The sequence below is a fragment of the Carcharhinus amblyrhynchos genome, chromosome 8 (genome assembly GCF_965287045.1).
Source record: "Carcharhinus amblyrhynchos chromosome 8, sCarAmb.v2.hapA, whole genome shotgun sequence".
In the NCBI taxonomy this organism is placed as follows: domain Eukaryota; kingdom Metazoa; phylum Chordata; class Chondrichthyes; order Carcharhiniformes; family Carcharhinidae; genus Carcharhinus; species Carcharhinus amblyrhynchos.
Window position 1 is genome coordinate 120858977 of NC_137331.1, and position 25027 is coordinate 120884003.

A 25027-nucleotide genomic window follows, 5' to 3' on the forward strand; every position below is an offset into this window, starting at 1 on the left:
GGTGAGATTGTGTTTGGTGCAGACACGATGGGCCGAAGGGCCTCTTTCTGCACTGTAGGGTTCTATGATTCTAAGAGAAACCTATTTGCCGGAGAGTGACGAACACGTAGAAGTGAGTATCACAAGGAATATTTGAGGCAGAGAGCATGGATATAAGTCTGGATAAATTAGACAAACATATGAAAGGGAAGGGAGTAGGGAGACATGCTAAAAGGATGAGAAGTATTTGGGTGGCTGGAGGCCCATGTGAACCTAAGCACCAGCAGGGATCAATTTAGTCTGTTTCTCATCTGCAAAATCTTTTTTTCATTCCACCTAATTTTATGTAGAACAATTATAAAGACGCGGCTGATATCCTGTATTAGTGAGATTCTTCAGTACTGGTGAAAACCCCCTGGGCTATTCACAACAGGCTGAGTCTTGGCCACACTCAACCAGCTCCTGATGATGTCTAACATTAGGGAGAGTGATTCTCCCAGAAAAATTCTGAGTGTCGAATTCGAGTGAAAACTGGAGTAAGTGATGCTGGTTTTTTCAGTCAGAGTTTCAAAATGAGTCTCCCACGCTCAGTACATCACGGAGAGCACAAGCGTGAAAATCCAGGGAGTGGGGCCTATTCCCACTGGAGAGGCCGGCAACACGGCTCTGAGAGGCCACTGCACGTGTGCCGGTCTGTCATAGCGGAGATCAGCACATGCGCAGTGGCCTCCCACTGTCGGCCTCCCGATCGCTGGCCAGCCCCGTAATCCTGCAACACCAACCCTCCGACTACCCCCATGGCCCAATTGCTGGCCCCCCCAAACATGATGTGGAGATGCCGGCGTTGGGCTGGGGTAAAAACAGAAAGAAGTCTCACAACACCAGTTTGAAGTCTGAGCTTCCACCCACCTGACGAAGGGACAGCCTATTCCGAAAGCTTGTGGCATTTGCGACAGATAAACCTGTTGGACTTTAAGCTGGTGTTGTGAGACTTCTTACTGTTTTTTTCCCCCAGACACGTCCAGGACCAGCCTCCATGCACCCCTGCCCCGGCCTGCCTCGATCGCCACCCTCTTCCCCCAGCAGCCCCAATCCCCCGCTCCCACCACCAGCAGCTCTGACCCCCCCCCCCACCCCACCCCAATGTCCAGCCCCGATCACTGGCCTCCCTCCTTCTGCTCAAAATCCCAAAGTGCAGAGTAGCAGTGGACCCCCCCCCCCCCCCACTCCCCAGAGGCCCTGCCCCATTAGGCCCTTTCCCCTTGGCACTGCCTGATGTCCAACAGGCAGTGCAAAGGTGTCCCCTGGGCATTACCATTTTGCCCCATGGACAGTGCCGGGGGCCCAGGCTGGCACTGCCAAGGTGGAAATGCCCAGGGATAAAAACGTGGGGTGAAAGGAATAGGGCCAGGGTGGGATTATTATCGGTGCAGGCTCGATGGGCCAAATGACCTCCTCCTATGCGATAAGAATTTTATGTGCAAACGCCACACTGTCACCCAAGGTTGGAATTGAATCTGGTGCTGTGAGACAGCAGTGCTAACCACTGTGCCACCATGCTAGTCTTGCAGAATAGCTAACTCACACTTGCTGAAACCAAATATACGCAGGGACCTATCCTCTTCAGGCAATAGGAACATGTCCAGGCATTGCACGGTTTTTAAGATGTGGAGATGCTGGCGTTCGACTGAGGTGGGCAAACAGTGTGAGTGGAGCGAGGGATAATCACAGGTTGAAGAGGTGTGAATTGTCTCAAGCCAGGACAGCTAGCAGGATTTTGCAAGCCGAGGCCAAATGGTGGGGGTTATAGATAGTGTGACATGAACCCAAGATCCAAGTTGACGCCGTCCTCGTGTGCGGAACTTGGCTATCAGTTTCTGCTTGGCGACTCTGCATTGTCATGTGTCTTGAAGGCCATCTTGGAGAACGTTTATCCGAAGATCAGAGGCTGAATGCCCATGAGTGCCTGTTTAACCAGTGATTATCTCTCTATCCGCTCTCATTGTCTGTACCTGTAAAGATCTGATTACCTGTAAAGACACGCATTCCATCCATTATCTTGCAATTGAGTGTCTGTATATGTGGTGTATGTGAACCCAACTCACCTGATGAAGTAGCAGCGCTCCAAAAGCTTGTGATTCTAAATAAACCTGTTGGACTTTAACCGGGTGTTGTGAGACTTCTTACTGTACACTTGTTAAACGAAACAAAAGGTGAAAAGCTTTGGCAGTGTGCCTGTTTCTTCAGCAGCACTGGAGCTTGGTACTGCCGAGTGAATACTCGATGCTATTTTACCATTCAACATGGATGGCTTTTTTAAAGTAAGTTTTCAAATTTGTTTATTAGTCACACGTGGGCTTACATTAACACTGCAATGAAGTTACTGTGAAAATCCCCCACTTGCCACACTCCAGCGCCTGTTTGGGTACACTGAGGGAGAATTTAGCACGGCCAAAGCACCCAACCAGAACGTCTTTCGGACTGTGGGAGAAAACCGGAGCACCCGGAGGAAACCCATGCAGACACGGGGAGAATGTGCAGACCCCGCACAGACAGTGACCCAAGGCCAGGAATTGAACCCGGGTCCCCGGCGCTGTGAGACAGCGGTGCTAACCACTGTGCCACTTTTCTCATTACCTACTTGAGAGTTCTTGAACCATAGGTTGTAACAATGTTTTGAACATCGAATCATACCTTCCATGGTTAATAGAAAGTAGACGTCATCTCCCTTGATAAACTCTCTGCTTTTCAACCTCTCATGGGATAAAAACGCGCTGGTTCCTTCTCCTGGTCCCCGGTAATACTTGGTGCCATCGGCCTCGGTCACTAAATCTCCCACTTTGTCAGGTCTGTCCCAATGTAAGAATGTTTGGTTCCCTGTTGAGAAAAGTGAGACCATAATTAGCACGGAGGGTCAGAATGGGGAAATGAACGCGGAGAGACGGATCCCAATGTTAATCCACCTTGATTAGGGTCCGTGGTCACACTTCTTTGCATGGACATGCGACGCCTAATGTCTGGATGTTGGTCCATTAGCAACATGGTCCCTTGCTTCCATGGGCACGGCCATTGTAAATTGTCATCATTATTCCCGCTGACCAGGTGGAAGTACACTCCGAGGTACTGGGGCCTGCTGCTTGTCCCGTTTACGTACAAGGCAACCTGAAAGCCGTATCCTTCGCCCGAGTAGTACCTCGGGCTGTAAACCCTGCCGCCCGGCCCGGGAGGACTGGTGTTTAAAAGGTGGGTGAAGTTTCTGATGTGCCACACGTGCGTGGGGCAATGCATTTCCGAGAGGTTAATGTCGTCGATCGCGATCCCCCCAGCGGACCCGCCAGCCCTCTTCACGCCTTCGAACACGACGCGGAACTTGTCGGAGATGTTGAGGCTAACGTGGTGAAGCTGCCAGTAATTCAGACCTGCACCTGCGACGTGGAGGAGAAACAGATTTGAGAAAAGAAACATGTATTCCTGCGATCTCCATTTAGTTTTACCTGCATTCTGACTGCGGGAGGTACAAACTGTACAAGGATGGGGAATGTCATCGAGATATACCCTCGCGCACACTCTGCTGTTGAGGGGCTTTTTTTTGTTTAAGGGACATGGGCGTTGCTGGCAGGATGGCATTTATTGCCCATCTCTAGTTGCCCTTGTTCAGAGGGCAGTTCAGAGTCAACCACATTGCTGTGGGTCTGGAGTCAAATGTAGGCCAGACCAGAGAAGGACAGCGGATTTCCTTCCCTAAAGGGCATTCGTGAACCAGATGATGTTTTTCTGACAATCGACAATGGCTTCATGGTCATCAGTAGATTCTTAATTCCAGATATTTTTTATTGAATTCAAATTCCACCATCTGCCGTGGCGGGATTTGAATCCAGAACCCCAGAACACTAGTTGAGTTTCTGGATTAATAATCCAGCAATTGTACCATTAGGCCCATTGACTAGACTCATTGATAGAGATGGTAGCACGGTGGCACAGTGGTGGTTCACAGCACAAGGGACCCGGGTTCGATGTCGGCCTAGGGTGACCGCATGGAGTTTGCATGTTCTCCCCATGCCTGCGTGGGTTTCCTCCCACACTCCAAAGATGTGCGCGTTCTGTTGATTGGCCATGTTATATTGCCCCTTAGTGTAGGGGGCTACGGGGTTAGGGCCTGGGTGGGATTGTTCTTGGTGCAGGCTTGATTGCCTCCTTCTGCACTGTGGGGATTCTGTTCTACGAGATTAGTTGCTATGATTGATCGATATCTCCATTATCACTACACCATGTGTCTCCCAGGATAGAAAATGGTCATCAAGATGGAATCTTGTCTTCTGTTGTTTATCTCAATGCACCCAAAATAAATGTTGACCCTATTTGTTGGAAGATGGTGTTTTTGACATATCTCCACCCAACAGAGAGGCTGGACTGACATGGCAAGGATGGCAGATCCCTAACATCCCTACAGGACATTAGTGAGCCAGATGGATTTTTCCGACAATCAACAATGGTTTCATGGTCATCAGTAGATTATTATTTACAGATTTTTTTTATTGAATTCAAATTCCACTATCTGCCGTGGTGGGATTTGAACCTGGGTCCCCGGGCTTGCGTGCGTGCGTTTCCTCCAGGGATGGCAGATTTCCTTCCCTAAAGGACATTAGTGAACCAGATGTGTTTTTCCAACAATCGACAATGTCATTGTTAGACTTTTAATTCCAGATTTTCTAAATTGAATTCAAATTTCGCCTTCTGCTGTGGTGGGATTCGAACCTGGGTCCCCAGATCTTGCCCAGGGTCTCTGGGTTACTAATCCAGTGACATATACCACGACGTCACCACCTGCCATCCCCTTAAAACCTCTCTTTGTGATTAGTTCAATAGGATATGCCCAGAAATCACCTTTCAGTTGCACATTCAGAATTGACGTTCAGTTCATTCTTTCTCCTTCAGTGACGTACCTTTTACTCTCGTCACATTTGTCAAAGTACCATTTGGATTCTCTTCATTGTAAACTCTGACCCAAATGTTCAGCTCATCATTCTCATTTCCACTGTTGAAAGAGTAGAACTGCAAACACTGGAAACCCCGCTTAGGATAATATATTCGACTTTCCAAAAGGGCTTTCTTTCCCACCGGACCAGTACTGGTGCGGAAGTACATAAAGTACCCAATACCTGTCAAGATAACATAATTGGACCGTGAAGTTAGTAAAGCATCCACATGTATATTCACAGAGTATCAAACAGCTGAATCTTTATGATGAATGGGATGGATAGGATAGAGGTGGAAAGACTCTTCCCGCTCAAAAAAGACAGTAGGACTAGGGGGCACAGCCTCAAGATAAAGGGGGGGCGGTTCAGAACGGAGTTGAGGAGGAACTTCTTCACTCAAAGGGTGGTGAATCTCTGGAATTCTCTGCCCGTTGAAGTGGTGGAGGCTGCCTCGCTAAATATTTTTAAGAAGCGGGTTGATGGGTTTTTGATAAGAGAGGGGATTAAGGGTTATGGGGAGAGGGCGGGAAAGTGGAACTGAGCCACGACAGATCAGCCATGATCTTATTGAATGGCGGGGCAGGCTCGAAGGGCCAGATGGCCTACTCCTGCTCCTATTTCTTATGTTCTTATGTTCTTATGTATAAAGTTCTGCTTAGACTCCGTCTAGAGTACCGTGTCCAGTTCTGGAAGGATGTGAGAGACTCAGAAAGCATACAGAGAGGCGCGTTTACCAGACTGATTCCAGGGCAGGGGGAGTTTAGCTACAAGGGGAAGAAGCTGGGGTTGTCCTCCTTGGAGCAAAGGAGATTGTGAGGGAGATTTGAGAGATGTGTACAAGATTAAAAAGGTAAAATCACTGTAGCCCCAGATGACCATTGATAGATCTCCCCTTTGAGGGGGGTGGGGGGTGCTGACTGGTGGTGATTTAACCAGCACAGAGGCACAGTGGTTAGCACTGCTGTCTCACAGCACCAGGGACCCAGGTTCAATTCCCGGCTCGGGTCACTGTCTGTGTGGAGTTTGTACACTCTCCCCGTGTCTGTGTGGGTTTCCTCCGGGTGCTCCGATTTCCCCCCACAGCCCAAAGGTGTGCGGGTGAGGGAGATTGGTCGTGCTAAATTCCCCCTTAGTGCCAGGGGGACAAGGGAGAGGGGTGGCGGGCTGGCATCCTTGAAAATACAGCGGCTCAGCTTTCTTCTCAGATCCCGGAGGTCCGTGATTTTAACTTGGTCGTTTTCAGTCATGATGGGGGCCCCGGGTGGTGAGGGGGGAGTCCACGCTAACAAACATCAGTCAGGGTGCCATGACACACACAGTTGGAGGGGTAGACTGCTGGGATTCACACCCGGCTGCCGGTTAAAATCTGCCGTGCTTTCAGCTGTCGCTGTGATGCAGGAAGTCTCTCTGCTCCCAGCGGGGAGACACTCTCCATAAACGACAACGACCAGATGGGCCAGATGGCCAGCTTGTGTGCTGAAAGTCCAGACAATTCCACACAATCCAGACAATAAATCCAATTGCACCGAGGCAGGTTGTTGGGAAGATGGGGAAGGAAGTGGAACTGATTTTTCCCAGGGTGGAAGAGTCAATGACTAGGTTTAAGGAGCGAGGGGCAAGTTTTAAAGGAGATGTACGAGGCAAGTTTTTTTTTACATAGAGGGTGGTGGGTGCAGTGGGAGGTACTGGAAGCAGATATGTTGGTGACTTTTAAGGGGCATCTTGACAAATACATGAATAGGATGGGAAAAGAGGGATACGGTCCCCGGAAGGATAGGGGGTTTTAGTTCAGTCAGGCAATATGGTCGGTGCAGAATTGGAAGGCCAAAGGACCTGTTCCTATGCTGTAATTTCTTTGTTCTTCGCTCTTTGATTGGATCGGAGAGCCAGTACATCATCTGATGGGCTGAGTGGCCACTTCCTGTTCTTGAGAATTCCTTGATTCATTTTTGCTTCCTAATTGTGTGAGAATCAGCCCAATTCCAAACACTGCAGAGGAGTTGGGTGAAGTTTTCTGTGATGGGTACAACCTCACAGGGCGTAAGATTGGGGCAGTGCCAACACATATGCCAATGATGAGAGTCTGTTACTTTACCTGCACAGTTATCCATGTTGGTGTGATCTTGGTCAGGTCCACTCGGAGCCTGGGTAACCCATTCCCAAGTTGTTTGGTTTTTTGGGCTCTGAATCATGCCACAGATACTTTCCAGTTCAAAACTGCACCTGTCCAAAAAGCTAAGCGAGGAAGCTACCAAACAAACAGACAGAGAGAAAGGTGAGAGTTTATCTTTCACTTCAACAATAATGACTTAGAATCATAGAGTGACAAAGGTTTACAGCATGGAAACAGGCCCTTCGGCCCAACTTGTCCATGCTAATGGTTTTTACCACTAAGCTAGTCCCAATTGCCCACATTTGACCCATATCCCTCTATACCCATCTTACCCATGTAACTACCTAAATGCTTTTTAAAAGAGATAATTGTACTCTCCTCTACTACTACCTCTGGAAGCTCGTTCCGGACACTCATCGCCCCCGTGTGAAAAAATTACCCCTCTGGGCCCTTTTGTATCTCTCCGCTCTCACCTTAGGGTGGCACGGTAGCACAGTGGTTAGCACTGCTGCTTCACAGTACCAGGGATCCAGGTTCGATTCCCGGTTTGGGTCACTGCCTGTGTAGAATTTGCACGTTCTCTCCATGTCTGCGTGGGTTTCCCCCAGGTGCTCTGGTTTCCTCCCACCTTCTGAATGACGTACTGGTTAGGTGAATTGACCTGAACAGGTGCTGGACAGTGGCGAATAGGGGAATTTCACACTAACTTCATTGCAGCGTTAATGTAAGCCTTACTTGTGACTGATAAGTAAACTTTATTTTCTACTTACTTTTTAATCTATGCTCTCTAGTTTTAAACTCCCCTTCCTTTGGGAAAAGATGATGACTATCTGGCTGACCTGTGCCCCTCATTATTTTATAGACCTCTATAAGACTCCTAAATCCTACGCTCCAGGGAAAAAAGTCCCAGTTTATCCAACTCTCCTTATAACTCAACCCATCAAATCCCAGTAGCATCCTCGTAAATTTATTTGGCTCCTCGGCTTTGCCGAGGCAGTGGGAAGTGTAGACAGAGTCAATGGATGGGAAGGGCAGCAGGTACGTGAGAACACCACCATCTGGAAGTCCCCCTCAAAGTCACTCACCATCCTGACTTGGAAATACATCGGCCATTCCTTCACCGTCACTGAGTCAAAATCCTGGAACTGCCTCTCCCTAACAGCACGGTGGGTGTACCTGCGCCACAGGGAAGGCAGCTCACCACCACCTTCATGCGGATAACTCTTGATGGGCAACAAATGCTAACCTTGCCAGCGATGCTCACATCTAGGGATGAACATAAAATGGCTCACTGAACCATTTCAGGGGCTGTTAATATTCAATCATGTCGCTGAGGCTCTGGGGTGACATGTAAGCCAGACTGGGGGTAAGGACAGCAGATTTTCTTCTCTAAGGACATTCATGGGCCAGATAAATTTTTACCACAATTGATGATCGTTTATTGGTCACCATTACCAAGATTAGCTTCACATTCCTGATTTATTAATTGAATTTAAATATTATCACATACTGTGTGTGATTTGAACCCGTGTCCCCATTATCCTCTGGTGGGCCATCTATAACCTGGGTGCCAAATGAGGCCCTACGAGACATTTTGTTGACCGTTGCCCATGCGCAGGGTTGTCACATTCCACTGATATACATCTACGTATGTTTTTTTCCTACCAGTTTGACTAAAGTGATTTGCACGTTGAGCAAGAGTAAATGAAGTGAGGTGCATGAAGACAAACGGAGGTCCCTTACAGACAGAACCGGGGGATTTATAATAGGGAACAAGTAGATGGCTGATCAACTGAATACATATTTTGGTTCTGTCTTCACAAAAGAGGACACATATATCAGGGATCACAGGTAGGTGAGGGCAGTGCAGTTGATGTTGTCTACATGGACTTTAGCAAGGCCTTTGACAAGGTACCGCACGGTAGGTTGTTGCACAAAGTTTAATCTCACAAGATCCAGGACGAGGTATCTAAACGGATAAAATAGGCTTCTTGACAGAAGCCAGAAGGTGGTTGTAGAGAGTTGTTTTTCAAACTGGAGGCCTGTGACCAGTGGTGTGCCTCAGGGATCAGTGCTGGGCCCGCTGTTATTTGTCATTTATATTAATGATTTGGATGAGAATATAGGAGACATGGTTACTATGTTTACAGATGACACCAAGATTGGTGGCATAGTGGACAGTGATGAAAGTTATCACCAGTTGCAACAGGATCTTGATCAATTGGGCCAGTGGACTGACGAATGGCAGATGGAGTTTAATTTAGACAAATGCGAGATGATGCATTTTGGTAGATTGAACCAGGGCAGGACTTACTCAGTTAATGGGCATTGGGGAGAGTTGCAGAACAAAGAGATCTAGAGATACATGTTCTTCGCTCCTTGAAAGTGGAGTCAGAGGTGGATAGAGTGGTGAAGAAAGCATTCTGCATGCTTGATTGCATCCATCAGAACATTGAATTGTTGGGATGTCTTGTTAAAGTTGTACAAGACTTTGGTAAGACCACACTTGGAATACTGTGTGCAATTCTGGTCACTCTATTATCAAAAGGATATTATTAAACTAGAAAGAGTGCAGAAAAGATTTTCTAGGATGCTACCAGGCTGGATAAACTGGGACTTTTTTCTCTGGAGCGTAGGAGGCTGAGGGGTGACCTTATAGAGGTCTATAAAATAATGAGGGGCACAGACCAGCTAGATAATCAATACCTTTTCCCAAAGGTAGGGGAGTCTAAAACTAGAGGGCATAGGTTTAAGGTGAGAGAGGAGAGATACAAAAGTGTCCAGAGGGGCCATTCTTTGGTGAGTGTCTGGAACGAGCTGCCAGAGGTAGGAGTAGAGGCGGGAAACTTGTCTTTTAAAAAGCATTTAGACAGTTACATGGGTACGATGTGTGTAGAGGGATATGGGCCAAATGCAGACAATTGGGACTAGCTTAGAGTTATAAAAGAAAAGGGCGGCATGGACAAGTTGGGCTGAAGGACCTGTTTCCATGTGTAAAACTCTATGACACAGGGTTTAATGAGAGGGAGGAACTGAAGGAAATCAATATTTGTCGGGAAATAGTGTTGAGGAAATTGATGGGACTGAAGGCCAACAAGTCCCCAGGGCCTGGTAGCTAACACCCCAGAGTACATAAGGTTCTATTGGTTCTGGAACAGTTCCTACAGGTTCACTAATGTAACACCATTATTTAAAAAGGGAGGTAGTGAGAAAACAGGGAGTTGTAGACCAGTCAGCCTGACGTCAATCGTGGGGCAATGCTAAAGCCCATTATAAAAGGTTTAATAGCAGAGCACTTGGAAAAGAGTGGCAGGATTAGACATAGTCAGCATGGATTATCTGAAAAAAAAATCATGCTTAACTAATCTACTGGAATTCTTCGAGGATGTAGCTAGTAGAGTTGAGGAGGGGGAGCCTGTGGATGTGGTTTATTTGGACTTTTAGAAGGCTTTTGACAGATAAGACAATGTGTAAAATTAAAGCTCATGGGATTCGGGACAATGTATTGAGATGGATAGAAACCTGGTTGGCAGACAGGAAACAAAGAGTAGGAATGAACAGGTCTTTTTCCATGCGACAGGCAGTGACTACTGTGGTACCACAGGGATCAGTGCTGGGAGCCCAGCTATTCACAATATATATTAATTTTTTATATTATGATATATTTAATATGAATATTTAGATGAGGGAACTAAATGTAATGTCTCCAAATTTGTGGATGACACAAAACTGGGGTGGGAGGGTGAGCTGTGAGGAGGATGCAGAGATGCTTCGATGTAATTTGGACAGGTCGAGTGAGTGGGTATTGCACGGCAACTGGAATAGGATGTGGATAAACGTGAGGTTATTCACTTTGGCAGCAATAATAGGAAGGTAGATTATTATCTGAACTGTTCAGATTGAAAGAGAGGAGTGAAACCTGTGTGTTCTTGTTCTCATGTAGCCCACTCGCTAGCCTAGGTTGCCCATTGCTGTTCCGGATTACCAGTCTTATTTGCTTATTTATTAGTGTCACAAGTAGGCTCACATTAACACTGCAATGAAGTTACTGTGAAAATCCCTCGTCGCCACACTCCGGTGCTTGTTCTGGTACACTGTGGGAGAATTTATCACTTAACCAGCATGTCTTTTGAACTGTGGGAGGAAGCCGGAGCACCTGGAGGAAACCCACGCAGACACAGTGAGAACGTGCAGACTCCACACAGATAGTGACCCAAGGCTGGGAATCAAACTTGGGTCCCTGGCCCTGTGAGGCAGCAGTGCTAACCACTGTGCCACCATGCCGCCCCAGTCCAGAGACATTACCAGTATGTCATCACTTTCCCCCATTTAATTGCCTGAATCTACTTGTAGTTTAATTGATTTAGACATTGGGTCTAAATAAGTTGGACTGGAGGTAAGTGGTGAGTTCCTGTGCACAGAACTTGGGAAATCTCAGCCCCGATGATCAAATGTCTTTCTCATCATTTTCTTCAGACATTGGTAACCCGTCGGAAAGTCCTAACCCATGTGACTCCTGTTCAAACGGGAACTCACTGCAGTTGTAGAGTCGGCTGAGTCTCTGGACATCGTAGTCACTGAAATCTAACCGTTGTCCAATCACGTTATGGAAGTCTGCAATCTTGGTGACGATTGTTGGTTCGGTTCCGTTGTTAAACGCCATGGAGCTGTAGTGCATCACGGACGTGTAGTCGTAGGGGATGTTGAGGTTATCGGTCTGCTTGTCATCATATTTTATGAAATTGTGCTCTTTACCTGAATGCAAAGCAACAAAAGATCTTGTCAGGCCCACATCGGCAATGACTAACCTGTCTTCCCAGGGCTGAACTCGTCAGCATTTACCGTGATCAATCCTGTCCCAGACTATGGTGACGTAATCATCGCGGTCAGACCTCGACTGCTCGTGCCAGAACCCCAGGGCATGCAGGAACTCGTGTTGGATGGTTCCCATTCTCTCACACCTCTCACCAATGGAGAGCTGTTGCTTCCCTTCATGTTGGTTACCTACAGAGGACCAGCACCTAGAAAGGAAAGAATTCTTCATGTTCAACTTGTTCGTTCTTTAACAAGTACAAAAGAATCGCAAAGTACCTCAAGGTGATTTGGCACCTGGACTGGCCGATCTATAAAGTCTTGAAAAACCAAATCTCTCTTTTTTAATATAAGTTTATTTATTAGTGACACAAGTAGTCCTTAACACTACAATGAAGTTACTGTGAAAATCCCCTAATCGCCACACTCTGGCACTTATTTGGGTACACTGAGGGAGAATTTAGCATGGCCAATGCACCCTAACCAGCACATCTGTGGGAGGAAACTGGAGCACCTGGAGGAAACCCACGCAGATACAGGGTGAATGTGCATACTCCGCACAGATAGTGACCCGAGCCAGGAATTAAACTCAGATTCCTGGCGCTGTGAGGCAACAATGCTAACCACTGTGCCACCATCCACCCCATGCTCTTCCCTTTCTAAACTTTGTGGCATTTAAATCGCTTTGCCTCTCCCAATCTCTAACCTCCTCCCAACCCACACCCACCCTAGTTCTCAATGTAGTGCCGATTGAACATGTCCTGCTCAACCACCGATAGCCATGCCTGCTGCTGCCTGGGTGCTAAGCTTCGGAGTTCCCACCTAAACCTCTCCACTTCTCTATCTGTCTCCTTCTGTTCTCCTTTAAGTCCCTTAAGCTACTTCTTACAAGCTCTTGGGCAACTTTCCTAATATCTCCTAAAGTTGCTCATTGTCAAACTTTGTGTCTGGCCAGTGTTTAGTATGAATAAAGACAGACAGACCAGCTGGAAAAACTCAGCAGCGTCTGTGAAGAGAGAAACCGAGTTAGTGTTTTGTGTCTGTATGACTCTCCTTTGGAGTTCATTGTAACCCTTCTTCAGCAGCTCTGGACTGAAACACCTTGTGGAGGTTTTATGGGTAGCATCCCTGTGTCTGAGCCAATAGCTCTGGGTTCGAGTCCCACCCCAGGAATTCATGGCCAAGGAAGGTGCATTCGTAACGCAGGCAAACAGCTTGAGTGTCAACCTGCAAAATCCTTCTTTATTGCCAATGACTGGTGGTAAGAGCAGGAGAGACTCCTGGTCAGCCATGCTTGATGTGGAGTGGTTGGTGCCCCCTCAAGCGATAAGACACTGGCAACAGACTAGCAACCTGTTCCTGAGATGACTGACTATGGAAACAGACGAAAGTCTACCTTAGTGCACTATTAGGTGCAGGAAGAGAATTGGAATTGGAATTCAAATGAAGATCTACCCCGACCTGCACTCTATTAACTAATCTCGCCATATCTGTGTTAAGTGGCTATATAACTAGGGAAGGTGGTGGCCTGGTGGAATTACTCCTGGACTATTAATTCAGAAACTGAGCTAATGTTCTTGGGGACCTGGCTTCAAATCCCACCAGGGCAGCTGGTGGAATTTGAATTCAATAAAAAATATCTGGAATTAAGAATCCGGTGGTGACATAAAATCATTGTCGGAAAAACCCATTTGGTTCACTAATGTCCTTTAGGGAGGGAAATCTGCCGTCCTTACCCGGTCTGGCCTACACGTGACTCCAGAGCCACAGCAATGTGGTTGACTCTCAACTGCCCTCGGATGACTAGGGATGGGCAATAGATGCTGGCCCAGCCAGTGATGCCCAAGGCCCATGAATGAATTAAAAAAACCTCCAAGGATTCTGTTCCTGAATTCCTGGTGTAATGTGTCATTCCTGGAGATTTCAATTGTGTGTAGGATGGTGCAAATGTGCAAGGTAAGAATATTAGAAAATAAGAAGTAGGGTAGATCATCTGCCCCATCTAACCTGATCCACCATTCCACATGATCAAGGCTGGCCTTCAGTTTTAATCCCCTTTCCTGCTCACTCCCCATAGTCCTTGATTCCCAGAACTGTATCTACCTCAGTCATATGTCTTTCCAATGATGGAGCATCCACACTCCCTTGGGTGGAGAATTCCAAAGACTCTTGAGTAAAGAGATGTCTCCTCATTTCGGTCCTTAGATGATTGGCACTTCATCTTGAGACTTCCCCCCCCCCCCCCCAGGAAAGATGCAGGGAGGACGTTCCAGATGTTGGGGAAGTCTAGAACCAGGGGTCACAGTCTGAGGATTCAGGGTAAACCATTTATGATGGAGGCGAGGAGACATTTCTTCAGCCAAAGAGTGGTGAGCCTTGGAACTCATTATCACAGGAAGTAGTTGATGTCAAAACATTGAATGTATTCAAGAGGCGGCAGGATAACGCACTTGGGGCGAATGGGATCGAAGATTATGGGAAGAACATAGAACATTACAGCGCAGTACAGATCCTTCGGCCCTCAATGTTGCGCCGACCAGTGGAACCAATCTAATGACCTAGAAAGCAGGATTAGGCTATTGAGTTGGATGATCAGCCATGATTGTGATGAATGGCGGAGCAGGCTCGAAGGGCTGAATGGCCTCCTCCTGCTCCTATCTCCTGTGTTTCAATGTATCATCTAGATTTCCCTAATCTGGGGAACGGCACTTGACAATGGCTTTGCGGTGACCATTCCTGCGACCAGCTTTATATTTCACCAGCTGCTGTGGTGGGATTTGAACCGATGTCTGAAGGGTTACTGGCCCAGTGACATTGCCACGGCGCCACCATCACCTCAGGAAACGCTACAAAAGTAGATTCTTAAACTCAAACCTCGACACCAGCAAGCTGAAGTGTGAAGAATAATGATGGCACAGAGAGAGTGCACATTGTCAAGGGGAAAGCGCTCTTACCCACTGCCTTTGAACACCGAGATGTAGTTTGCTTCACCTGTCCAAGGCTTGAAATCAATGCAGGATTTAAGGCGATACTGTTCAAACGCTTTGAGGATCATACCTTTAGCATTGATATCTACAGGAAGAATGGAATATTATTGTCAGAGTGGAATGCTCACAACTTCTCACAAATATTTATACGTCCATGCCTAAATCCTGAATCATAGAGTCCCTACAGTGCAAAATGAGGCCATTCAGCCCATCGAGTCTGCACCAACGTTCTGGCAGAGCATCTTAGCCAGACTCTCCCCGCTGCCCTATCCCCATAACCCCATGTATTTACCCCGCCAACCCTCCTAACCTGTACACCTTGGAACACTAAGGGATAATTTTAGCATGGACAATCCACCCAACCTGAACATTTTTGGACTGTGGGAGGAAACTGGAGCACCTGGGAGAAAACCCACGCAAACACGGGGAGAACGTGCAAACTCCACACAGTCACTGGCATTGAATTCAGGCCCCAGGTGTTGTGAGGCAGCAGCGCTAACCACTGTGCCACTCTGCTGCCCTGATTTGGTGTATCATTGTAATGTTTGTTATTGCAGAGGTACAATGTCACACTCGATGTTGCATTGTATGGTAAGAGTCAGGGTCATTATGGAATGGGGGTTGGAGCTAGAGGCAGTTGCTGAGGAAAGCCCGGTGAGTTCTGATAAATACACGGGGCAGATGTTTACGGACCCGCTCACCAGCGGACTTTTGTTCAGCTAACCCCTAAACATCCTGCCCATGGGTCAATAAGAGAAGGGAAACAGGGAAGAGTGAATGGGAATGGGATAAACGGGGCAGACAGAACTCCTGTCGGAAGCGTAGACCGTTTGCAAGATGAGTGTTCCTCAAAGAGGAGTCAGCGGTGAATTAAACACTAACTAAATTGCTCTGGGTGCAGGAAATCAGAGATGAATCAGTGAAGAATGAACAACCATCGATCCAAGACACTGGGTGGAATTTTCTGCTCCTGAGCCTGAGGCCGGAATTTTCCAGTCGGATCGTGCCGGCAGGATCTTCCAGTCCTTCCAGTCCAATGGCACGTGGGTTTCCCAGGGATGAGGGATGCCATTCAGCGGGAAACCCCACTGACAATGGCAGGACCAGAAGATCCCTCTGCTGGCCAAAGGCCTCCTCTGATGCTGTGGGAAAACGCAGAAGAGTGCACGGAAAATCCCACCGGAAGTCCGCGGGAGGGTGTGGTAGCTGAACATGTGAGACCGTGCTGTGTTTAGGGTTATTAACTATGCGGGGTGGGCAGGAAGTGGTCACCCTGCCATCATCGCGTACGTTCCAATGTCCAGCTGCCATATTGAATGGCCACCGTACGGCCATTCACTCAAACACCACGCTCCGTGAATCCAGGGATTGAGAATCAAACAGAACGGGAAAAATCTCCAGGTTTAACCGTTCACCAGATAGGGTGGGACACGGGGAAATGGGAAAGATTTTGAATGGGTGGAGAGCGGGAGTGAGCAAGATCTTCCAGCATTCCCTGCTCTCGTTTCAGATTTCCAGCGTCCGCAGTATATTGCTGCACCTTAAAGGGTGACACGGTGGCACAGTGGTTAGCGCTGCCGCCTCACAGCTCAGACGGCTGGGCAGCTGGTTAGCAATGCAGAGCAACGCCAACAGTGTGGGTTCAATTCCCGTACTGGCTGAGGTTATTCATGAAGGCCCCGCCTTCTCAACCTTGCCCCCTCGCCTGAGGTGTGGTGACTCTCAGGTTAAATCACCACCAATCAGTTCTTCCCTTCAAAGCCGAGGGCAGCCATTGGCCATAGAATCATAGAAGCCTACAGCGCAGAGAGAGGCCATTTGGCCCATCAAGTCTCCACTGACCCTATCCCCATATCCCGACACATTTACCCACTAATCCCTCTAACCTACGCGTCTCAGGGCACTAAGGGGCAATCTTAGCACGGCCAATAAAGCTATCCCGCACATCCTTAGACTGTGGGAGGAAACCGGAGCACCCGGAGACATGAGGAGAATGTGCAAACTCCACACAGACAGTGACCCAAGCCAGGAATCGAACCCAGGCCCCTGGAGCTGTGAAGCAGCAGTGCTAACCACTGTGCCACCGTGCTGTCCCATAGTCATCCAGGACTATGGCAACTTTACCTTTTACCCTCCATCCACCCCCTAGCCTCAACACAAAATCCTGCCTAACCCCTCAGAGAAATACACATTAGGAAGGCAAAAGATTGAGGTTGCGATTAGTATTGATACCTACTTAAACTTTCCTCCAGGTAGTACGGGACTGTTTTGGGCCATCTGTATTTGTCACCCGTGATGGAGCTTCTGTCAATTGTCTGGTGGTCAAAAGAGATGGAAAGCAGATCAGTCACGCTGCCCCTTACCGTCAATACGGGACAGAACAGGCTTCAGAAAACGCCAACACGCTTACCTCAAGTCTCTGCTCAAAACTTACCTTGTCAAGCCTGATGTCCCCTTCAAGTAGATTCAATCCTAATTCTGTGGAAAGGAGAAATACAAAATGTGAGGCACTGGGGAAGGTGTAAAATTCACTCTCTGCAATGAATTGAGAGGGTTCTTTTTCTCTGAGTTTGAGGGGGTGGAAGGCGTGGTGATGGGGGAGAGGTGTGAGTGGGTGCAGCTGGGGTGCAACCTGACAGGTGTGTGAAAGTGAGGATGGAGTTTTAGTGGGTGGACATCGATATGATATTCCTGGTTGTAGGGCGGTTCAAAAGTGAATTAAGCCATAAGACTATGAGGTATAGGAGCAGAATTAGTCCATTCGGCCCATCGAGTCTGCCCAGCCATTCAATCGTGGCAGATACGATTCTCATTCCCTTTCTCCTGCTTTCTCCACGTAACCCTTGATCCCCTTACTGACCAAGAACCTATCCATCTCTGTCTTAAAGACACTCAGTGATCTGGCCTCCACAACCCTCTATGTGTTGAGTATAGGGCTAACGGGAGGACTTTGAATAGTGTGGATGAACAGAGGGATCTAGGTGTATGTGTACATAGATCCCTGAAAGTTGGGAATCAAGTAGATAGGGTTGTTAAGAAGGCATACGGTGTCTTGGCGTTTATTGGTAGGGGGATTGAATTTAGGAGTCGCAGCGTCATGTTGCAACTGTACACAACTCTGGTGCGGCCGCACTTGGAGTACTGTGTGCAGTTCTGGTCCCCACATTACAGGAAGGATGTGGAGGCTTTGGAGAGGGTGCAGAGGAGGTTTACCAGGATGTTGCCTGGTATGGAGGGGAGGTCCTATGAGGAGAGACTGAAGGATTTGGGATTGTTTTCGCTGGAAAGAAGGCGGCTAAGAGGGGATCTTATTGAAACATATAAGATGATTAGAGGTTTAGATAGGGTGGACAGTGATAGCCTTTTTCCTCGGATGGAGAAAGCTAGCACGAGGGGGCATGGCTTTAAATTAAGGGGGGGTAGTTATAGGACGGATGTCAGGGGTAGGTTCTTTACCCAGAGGGTGGTGAGGGATTGGAATGCCCTGCCTGCTGAGGTTGTAAATGCGCCTAGTTTGGGGGCGTTTAAGAGATCTGTGGATAGGTTTATGGACGAAAAGGGATTGGTTTAGGTTAGTGGGTCGTTGTTTTTTAACTGGTCGGCGCAACATCGTGGGCCGAAGGGCCTGTTCTGCGCTGTAATGTTCTATGTTCTATGTTCTATGGCAAAGGGTTCCACAGATTGACCACCCTCTGGCTGAAGAAATTCCTCCCTATCTCAGTTTTAAAGGATCACACTGAGGTTGTATCATCGAGTTCTAGTCTCTCCCGCTAGTGGAAACATCTTCTCCATGTTCACTCTATCTAGGCCTCTCAGTATTCTGTAAGTTTCAAATAGATTCCTCCTCAAGCTTCTAAACTCTGTTGAGAATTCCAGGACTTGGATCCAGCAACTGCGAAGGAACGGCAATATATTTCCAAGTCAGGATGGTGAGTGGCTTGGAGGGGAACTTGCAAGTGGGAGTTTTCCCGTGTGTCAACTGCCCTTGTCTTTCTGGATGGAAGTGGTTGTGGGTTTGGAAGGAGCTGTCTGAGGATCTTTGGTGAATTGCTGCAGTACATCTTGTAGATAGTACACACTGCTGCTACTGAGCACTGGTGGTGGAGGGACTGATAGGGTGTCAGTCAAGCGGGACTGCTTTGTCCTGGATTGTGTCAAGCTTCTTGAGTGTTGTTGGAGTTGCACTCATCCAATAGGGAATTCCCAATGCCCATCCCCAATAGGATTCAATGAAAGTGAGGAGAATGTGGAGCTCACTCCCATAGGGAATGGTTGTGGTGATACTACAGACATAATTTAGGGGAAAGCTGGATAAACATGGAAGTAAGGAATGGGAATACATAGTGTTGGGGTGAGAGGACGTTGGGAGGAGGGTTGTGGGGGGGGGGGGGGGGGGGGGCGGTGCCGGGGGAAGGGGAGGGATGAGACTCATGCAATGTTGGGCCGACTGGCCTGTTTCTCTGATGTACATTCCATGTAATCCTGAACAAAATTCGGGTGAATGTCAGAGCATGTTTACTGAAAATAAAAAGCGACTGAATACCCAAATAGAGAAGTTATCACAAGTCAAACATTCTTCACTTCCCTGAATTAGTCTGGAATCTCCCTGGATTACAAACATAGTGGACTCTGGGAACCAAAACAGTCTCCGCAGTTAAGGTCTATAATTTAACCACAGACTGTCCAGCACACAGCTCACTGACTGTGCAGATGAAGAGGAAGAAGCTTTGATCCAAGCGGTGAGGAAAATGAAGATTAATTAAACGTCCCCATTGAAAATAAATAAGATCAATCTCAACCGATGTCAAATAAATCCAAGTTACCTTCATTGATTTCAAATAGATCTTGATCTAAACCATTGTCAACATCCACTTCTGAAAGAGAAATGAAAAATGACTTTATTTGGTGATTACCTTCACACAAGTTCAGATTATTACATTAGAATCATGGGATAATACAACATGGGGATAGGCCATTCGGTCTATTGTGCCTGGGCTAGCTCTTGGAGAGAGCAATGCAATTAGTCTCATGATCCTGCTCTTTCCCTATTACCCTTTCAGTTTTATAGCTTGCTCCCAGTGCTTATCCAATTGCCTTTTGGAAATTGTTGATATACCAGCTTCCATCTGCCATCCACACAATTCAACACACAGCAAAAAGAATATTCGATTCCCTAGCCTCAGTGCTAATTATTTGGGCACAAATTGATTTTTCTTTCTCTGTACAGATTTTTGATCTGTTCCGTTGTTGCTACCTGTGATGTGTACCTCTTGGCCAGCGTAAAATTCTTGTTGACGTTACAGAGAAGTCTTTATTAACAGCACTGAACTACCATTTGTATGGAACATGAGCATTGCTGAAAAAAAAGAGACATTTTCTCAAAGTGTTTCATCTTGCATTCATCAGGCCAATTCATAAGAATTGCCAACCAATCAACCTCTCTTCTCATGCAGTATAAATCGTCGCTCCCTTTACAGTTTGATATTCTTGTCCTGATGAGTACAAGTGAAAAACTTTGACAAAATGGATCTTCTGCAATTCTCAAGTACTGAACAATGTTCACAGCAGGGGGTAAATGTATGGAGAGGACCCCATACTGGGTCCTGACATGTTTTTATCTATCTCAAGACTGGCCCCTCGCTCAAAGTCACGTGTTTCTTACATCACCATATGGGCGGGACTGTGCTCAGTCCCGTGTTAACCCTTTAAGTACCACATCCTTCTGCTACAATTTTCAGTAAATCTTTCTCTGTGATAGACAGGTATTTGTTGATAACACAGGTTAAGGGGGTTTTTATCAGGGCTTTTGTTACACTGAGATCAGCCGCCCATGAATCTTCATGACGATCCCTGGTGAAGTTGCAAAGAACATGGGGCTGACTGTGGTTCAGACTGTGGGGCCGAGGGTTTTGCTGTCCTCCCTGTTGGATTTGCTCACCTGATTACCCTGGGAAACGTGCTCAGTAAGTATTATTCAAAGGAGGCTTTCCATGTTAAAGGCGCTATCTAAATACAACTTCTTGTTAAGGATACCGTGCATCACCAAGTCGCTGTAATAAAAATGTTACGGTCTAAAAATTCAACCACACTTTGCTTATTTCAGTGGTATTAGTGTCACAAATAGGCTTACATTAACACTACCAGATAGCAACATTTTTGATGATCCTTTGAACGCCTTTGATCATTTAATGTGGCTTTATAATACTCCCAACACAGGCCAATGTAATACAATGAACCCAATGCAATATGGCAGGTAACACACTTCCCCTGCAGAAAGATTGCACGCACACCACCATCTTTAGTCATTCTGGTATTTGCCTGTGGGCAGCACAGTGGTCAGCATTGCTGTCTCACGCTGCCAGGGACTTGGCTTCCCAGCTTGGGTCACTGACCATGCGGAGTCTGCACACTCTCCCCATGTCTGCGTGGGTTTCCTCCAGGTGCTCTGATTTCCTCCCACACTCTGAAAGATGTGCTGGTTAGGTGCATTGGCCATGCTAAGTTCTCCCTCAGTGTACCCGAACAGGCACCAGAGCGTGGGGACTAGAGAATTTCATAGTAACTTCATTGCAGTGTTAATGTCAGCCTACTTGTAACGAATAAATAAACTTTAAACTTTTAGAATATCAGATCCTTTTTATGAACAGTTGAACATCAAACTTACCGATCACAGCTGACGTCGGCTAGTGAAAACAGAAAGGAAAACACAAGTTAGAAAATGCCAACATCAAGATAGCAGTCACCGAGTTTTAGAATTATTACGACACAAAGAAGGTTATTCGGCCCATCGACTCCATGCTAGCAACGTTAGATCAATATTTTTCACTGTACTAGTCCAGTTGATGGAATCACTTATTTTGTCACAAGAATGATGAAGGTGAATGAAGTACACTTTGCTATATACTCTGTTATTCTCTTTTGGTTTCTCACTTACGGGGAAGGATTATTTTTGCCTTGGAACTGATATTTTTTCTCATTTTCCCAGTGGCAAGTTCACTTTACACACTCGTTCATTTCTACGTTGGCAAATCATGAGTCCAAAAGACGGAGGAGCAGAAGGAGATGGCTCGCTCCATTGAGTCTGCTCTGCCATTCCATTAGACCATACATCCCCCTGCTTATACTGTCTGTGTGCACATTCTCCCCGTGTCTGCATGGGTTTCCTCCGGGTGCTCCGGCTTCCTCCTACAGTCCAAAGATGTGCTGGTTAGGTGGCCATGCTAAATTGCCCCTTAGTGCCACAAGAGATGTGAGATAGGGGCATTGGCCATGCTAAATTGCACGCTATTGTCCCAAGAGGTGGAGGTTAGGGGAATTAGCCATGCTAAATGCACAGGGTTATAGGGATAGCTGGGGATAAGATGCTCTTTCAGAGAGTTGGTGCAGACTGTTGGGATCCTATGGTTCTAAGATATTATTCAAATCCACCTGGTGTTCCCAAACGACTCTCTCATCAATTCTGCCTCCCAAATATCTCTACATCTTGTGATTAATAGAGATTCATAGCATTATGTAAAAAACAAGGTCAGAAGTTATGATATTGAAATGGGAGTTCCCTTTCTATAACGTGGTCTTCTTCATTTTTTTCATTCCTTCAGGGGGATATGGGTGTCGCTGGCTGGGCCAGCATTTATTGCCCATCCCTAATTGCCCTTGAACTGAGTTTTTTCCAACAGCATTTAAGTGTCAACATCTAATACTCCAAGAACAGTGGAGTCCTAGAACAACTCATACTCCGTAGAACCATAGAATCTTTACAGTGCAAATCTGCACTGATTCTCTGACAGAACATCTAACCAAGACCCTCTCCCCTGGCCCAATCCCTGTAACCCCACATTGTGACTAATCCATCTAACCCACACACCTTTGGACACCAAGGGGCAATATAATATGGCCAATTCATCTAACCTGCGCATCTTTGGAGAGTGGGAGGAAACCGGAACACCAGAGGAAACTCTCCTCGTGCAAATGTGCAAATTCCACACAGACAGTGACCCGAGACTGGAGTTGAACCCGGGTCCCTGGCACTGTGAGGCAGCAGTGCTAACCATTGTGCCACCGTGTCGCCCAAACTAACAAAATCCGATCTATCAAAAATTGATCAATCTCACTTTGGAAATTTTGAATTGATTCATAGAACATTACAGCGCAATACAGGCCCTTCAGCCCTCGATGTTGCGCCGACCAGTGGAACCAATCTAATGACCCTCTAACCTAAACTATTCCAATGTTATCCATATGCCTATCCACTGACCATTTGAACGCCCTTAAAGTTGGCGAGTCCGCAACTGCTGCAGGCAGGGCATTCCATGCCCTTACTACCCTCTGAGTAAAGAACCTACCTCTGACATCCGTCCTATAATTACCACCCCTGAATTTAAAGCTATGTCCCCTCGTGTTAGCCATCACCATCCAAGGAAAAAGGCCCTCACTATCCACCCTATCTAACCCTCTGATCATCTTGTATGCCTCAATTAGGTCACCTCTCAACCTTCTTCTTTCTAACAAAAACAACCTCAAGTGCCTCAGCCTTTCCTCATAAGACCCAAGAACTCTCTGAGGAGGACAGGGTTCCAGATTTCCAATCCCCTGTGGGTGAAGAATTGCATCGCCCCTGAATGATCCAGCTTGAATTTTAAGGACTTTTCCCCCTTGTTCTGGACTTCCCATCACCGTCCCTCCCCCTGTCCCCTGCTCACACTTCCCTTCCCCATCCAGAGGGAATAGTTTCTCTCTCTCAATTCTATCAATTCTTTCAACCCTTGGAAACATCTCAGTCAGGCACCGGTCAGTCATCCATACTCAAGGCAACACAAGTCTGATCGTTGCAACCTATCCTCATAGTTTAACCCTTTCAACCCCAGGTGCAGTGCCAACTGTTCACATGAAAAGACAAGAATTACAGAGACATTGCTGACCTGTACAAAGTTATGAAAATTAGTAACCGTTGATTAATCATTGCAAATCGCCGTCTATTAGGAAAGAGAGGTCACTATTTTTAAACCATCGACTCACCAAAGCAAATGTAAATGCGAGAGAATACAAGAAAATGTGCAAAAAGCTGGAATCCATGCTGCTCGATGCACATCTATATATCTTGAGGGACTTTTGTACTCAGGTTCGTTATGCGAATGAGGACTTTGGCACTCAGATTGCTTTGACAGCAATAAATACAGAGCTAGGGAAAAATTGCTGGTCTTAGGAGAGGGAATGTCTGTATCTGTCTCATCCAATTATATCACAAAAAAATCTTCCATTTGATATTTTTGATTTGATTTGATTTATTATTGTCACATGTATTAGTATACAGTGAAAAGTATTGTTTTTTGCACACTATGCAGACAAAGCATACCATTCTTAGAGAAGGAAAGGAGAGAGCGCAGACTGTAGTGTTACAGTCATAGCTAGGGTGTAGAGAAAGATCAACTGAGTGCGAGGTAGGTCCATTCAAAAGTCTGACGGCAGCAGGGAAGAAGCTGTTCTTGAGTCGGTTGGTACGTGACCTCAGACTTTTGTATGTTTTCCCTGACGGAAGAAGGTGGAAGAGGGAATGTCTGAGGTCCTTGATTATGCTGGCTGCTTTTCCGAGGCAATGGGAAGTGTAGACAGAGTCAATGGATGGGAGGCTGGTTTGTGTGATGGATTGGGCTACATTCACGACCTTTTGTAGTTCCTTGCAGTCTGGGGCAGAGCAGGAGCCCATACCAAGCTGTGATACAACCAGAGAGAATGCTTTCTATGGCGTATCTGTAAAAGTTGGTGAGAGTAGAAGCTGACATGCCAAATTTCCTTAATCTTCTGAGAAAGTAGAGGTGTTGGGATTCACACATATAACTTGTGAGCAATGAGAATCAGTTGTTTGGGACGTGAATTAAATGTGTGGGTTTCACAAGTTCACGACAGTCTCTGATTACATCCTTACCTATCCAGCTGGCTTTTAAAATGCATTCTTTTAAATTTAAGCTCTCTTCCAGTATTGCCAGGTTTGGGGTTCTCAACTGGGGCTCTGTGGAGATAATGGAATCAGTGAGGAGGAAGAGGTCTTTGCGGCATGTCACAGAAGTGGGAGTAGGTTGGAAGCGTCTGGAAAAGGGAAGAAAGAATAGAATTGATGAAAAGACGGAGGGGCGATTTCACCAAAAACATTTTAAGTCGAAAAT

General features: G+C 46.8%; 1 protein-coding gene across 1 annotated transcript in view; it reads right to left on the minus strand.

Annotated features, from left to right (window-relative positions):
* Positions 1-25027, minus strand: part of mep1ba (meprin A subunit beta a) — a 32881-nt gene that overhangs the window by 7223 nt on the left and 631 nt on the right. The window contains exons 2-12 of the mRNA XM_080193554.1: positions 21532-21550; positions 19691-19741; positions 17302-17345; positions 17104-17182; positions 14835-14952; positions 11911-12089; positions 11605-11823; positions 7051-7203; positions 4923-5138; positions 2943-3404; positions 2674-2856 (exon numbers count right to left, since the gene is read on the minus strand). Coding sequence (XP_080049680.1) covers positions 2674-2856; positions 2943-3404; positions 4923-5138; positions 7051-7203; positions 11605-11823; positions 11911-12089; positions 14835-14952; positions 17104-17182; positions 17302-17345; positions 19691-19741; positions 21532-21550 — 1723 coding nt within the window. The remainder of the gene's footprint in view (positions 1-2673; positions 2857-2942; positions 3405-4922; positions 5139-7050; positions 7204-11604; positions 11824-11910; positions 12090-14834; positions 14953-17103; positions 17183-17301; positions 17346-19690; positions 19742-21531; positions 21551-25027) is intronic.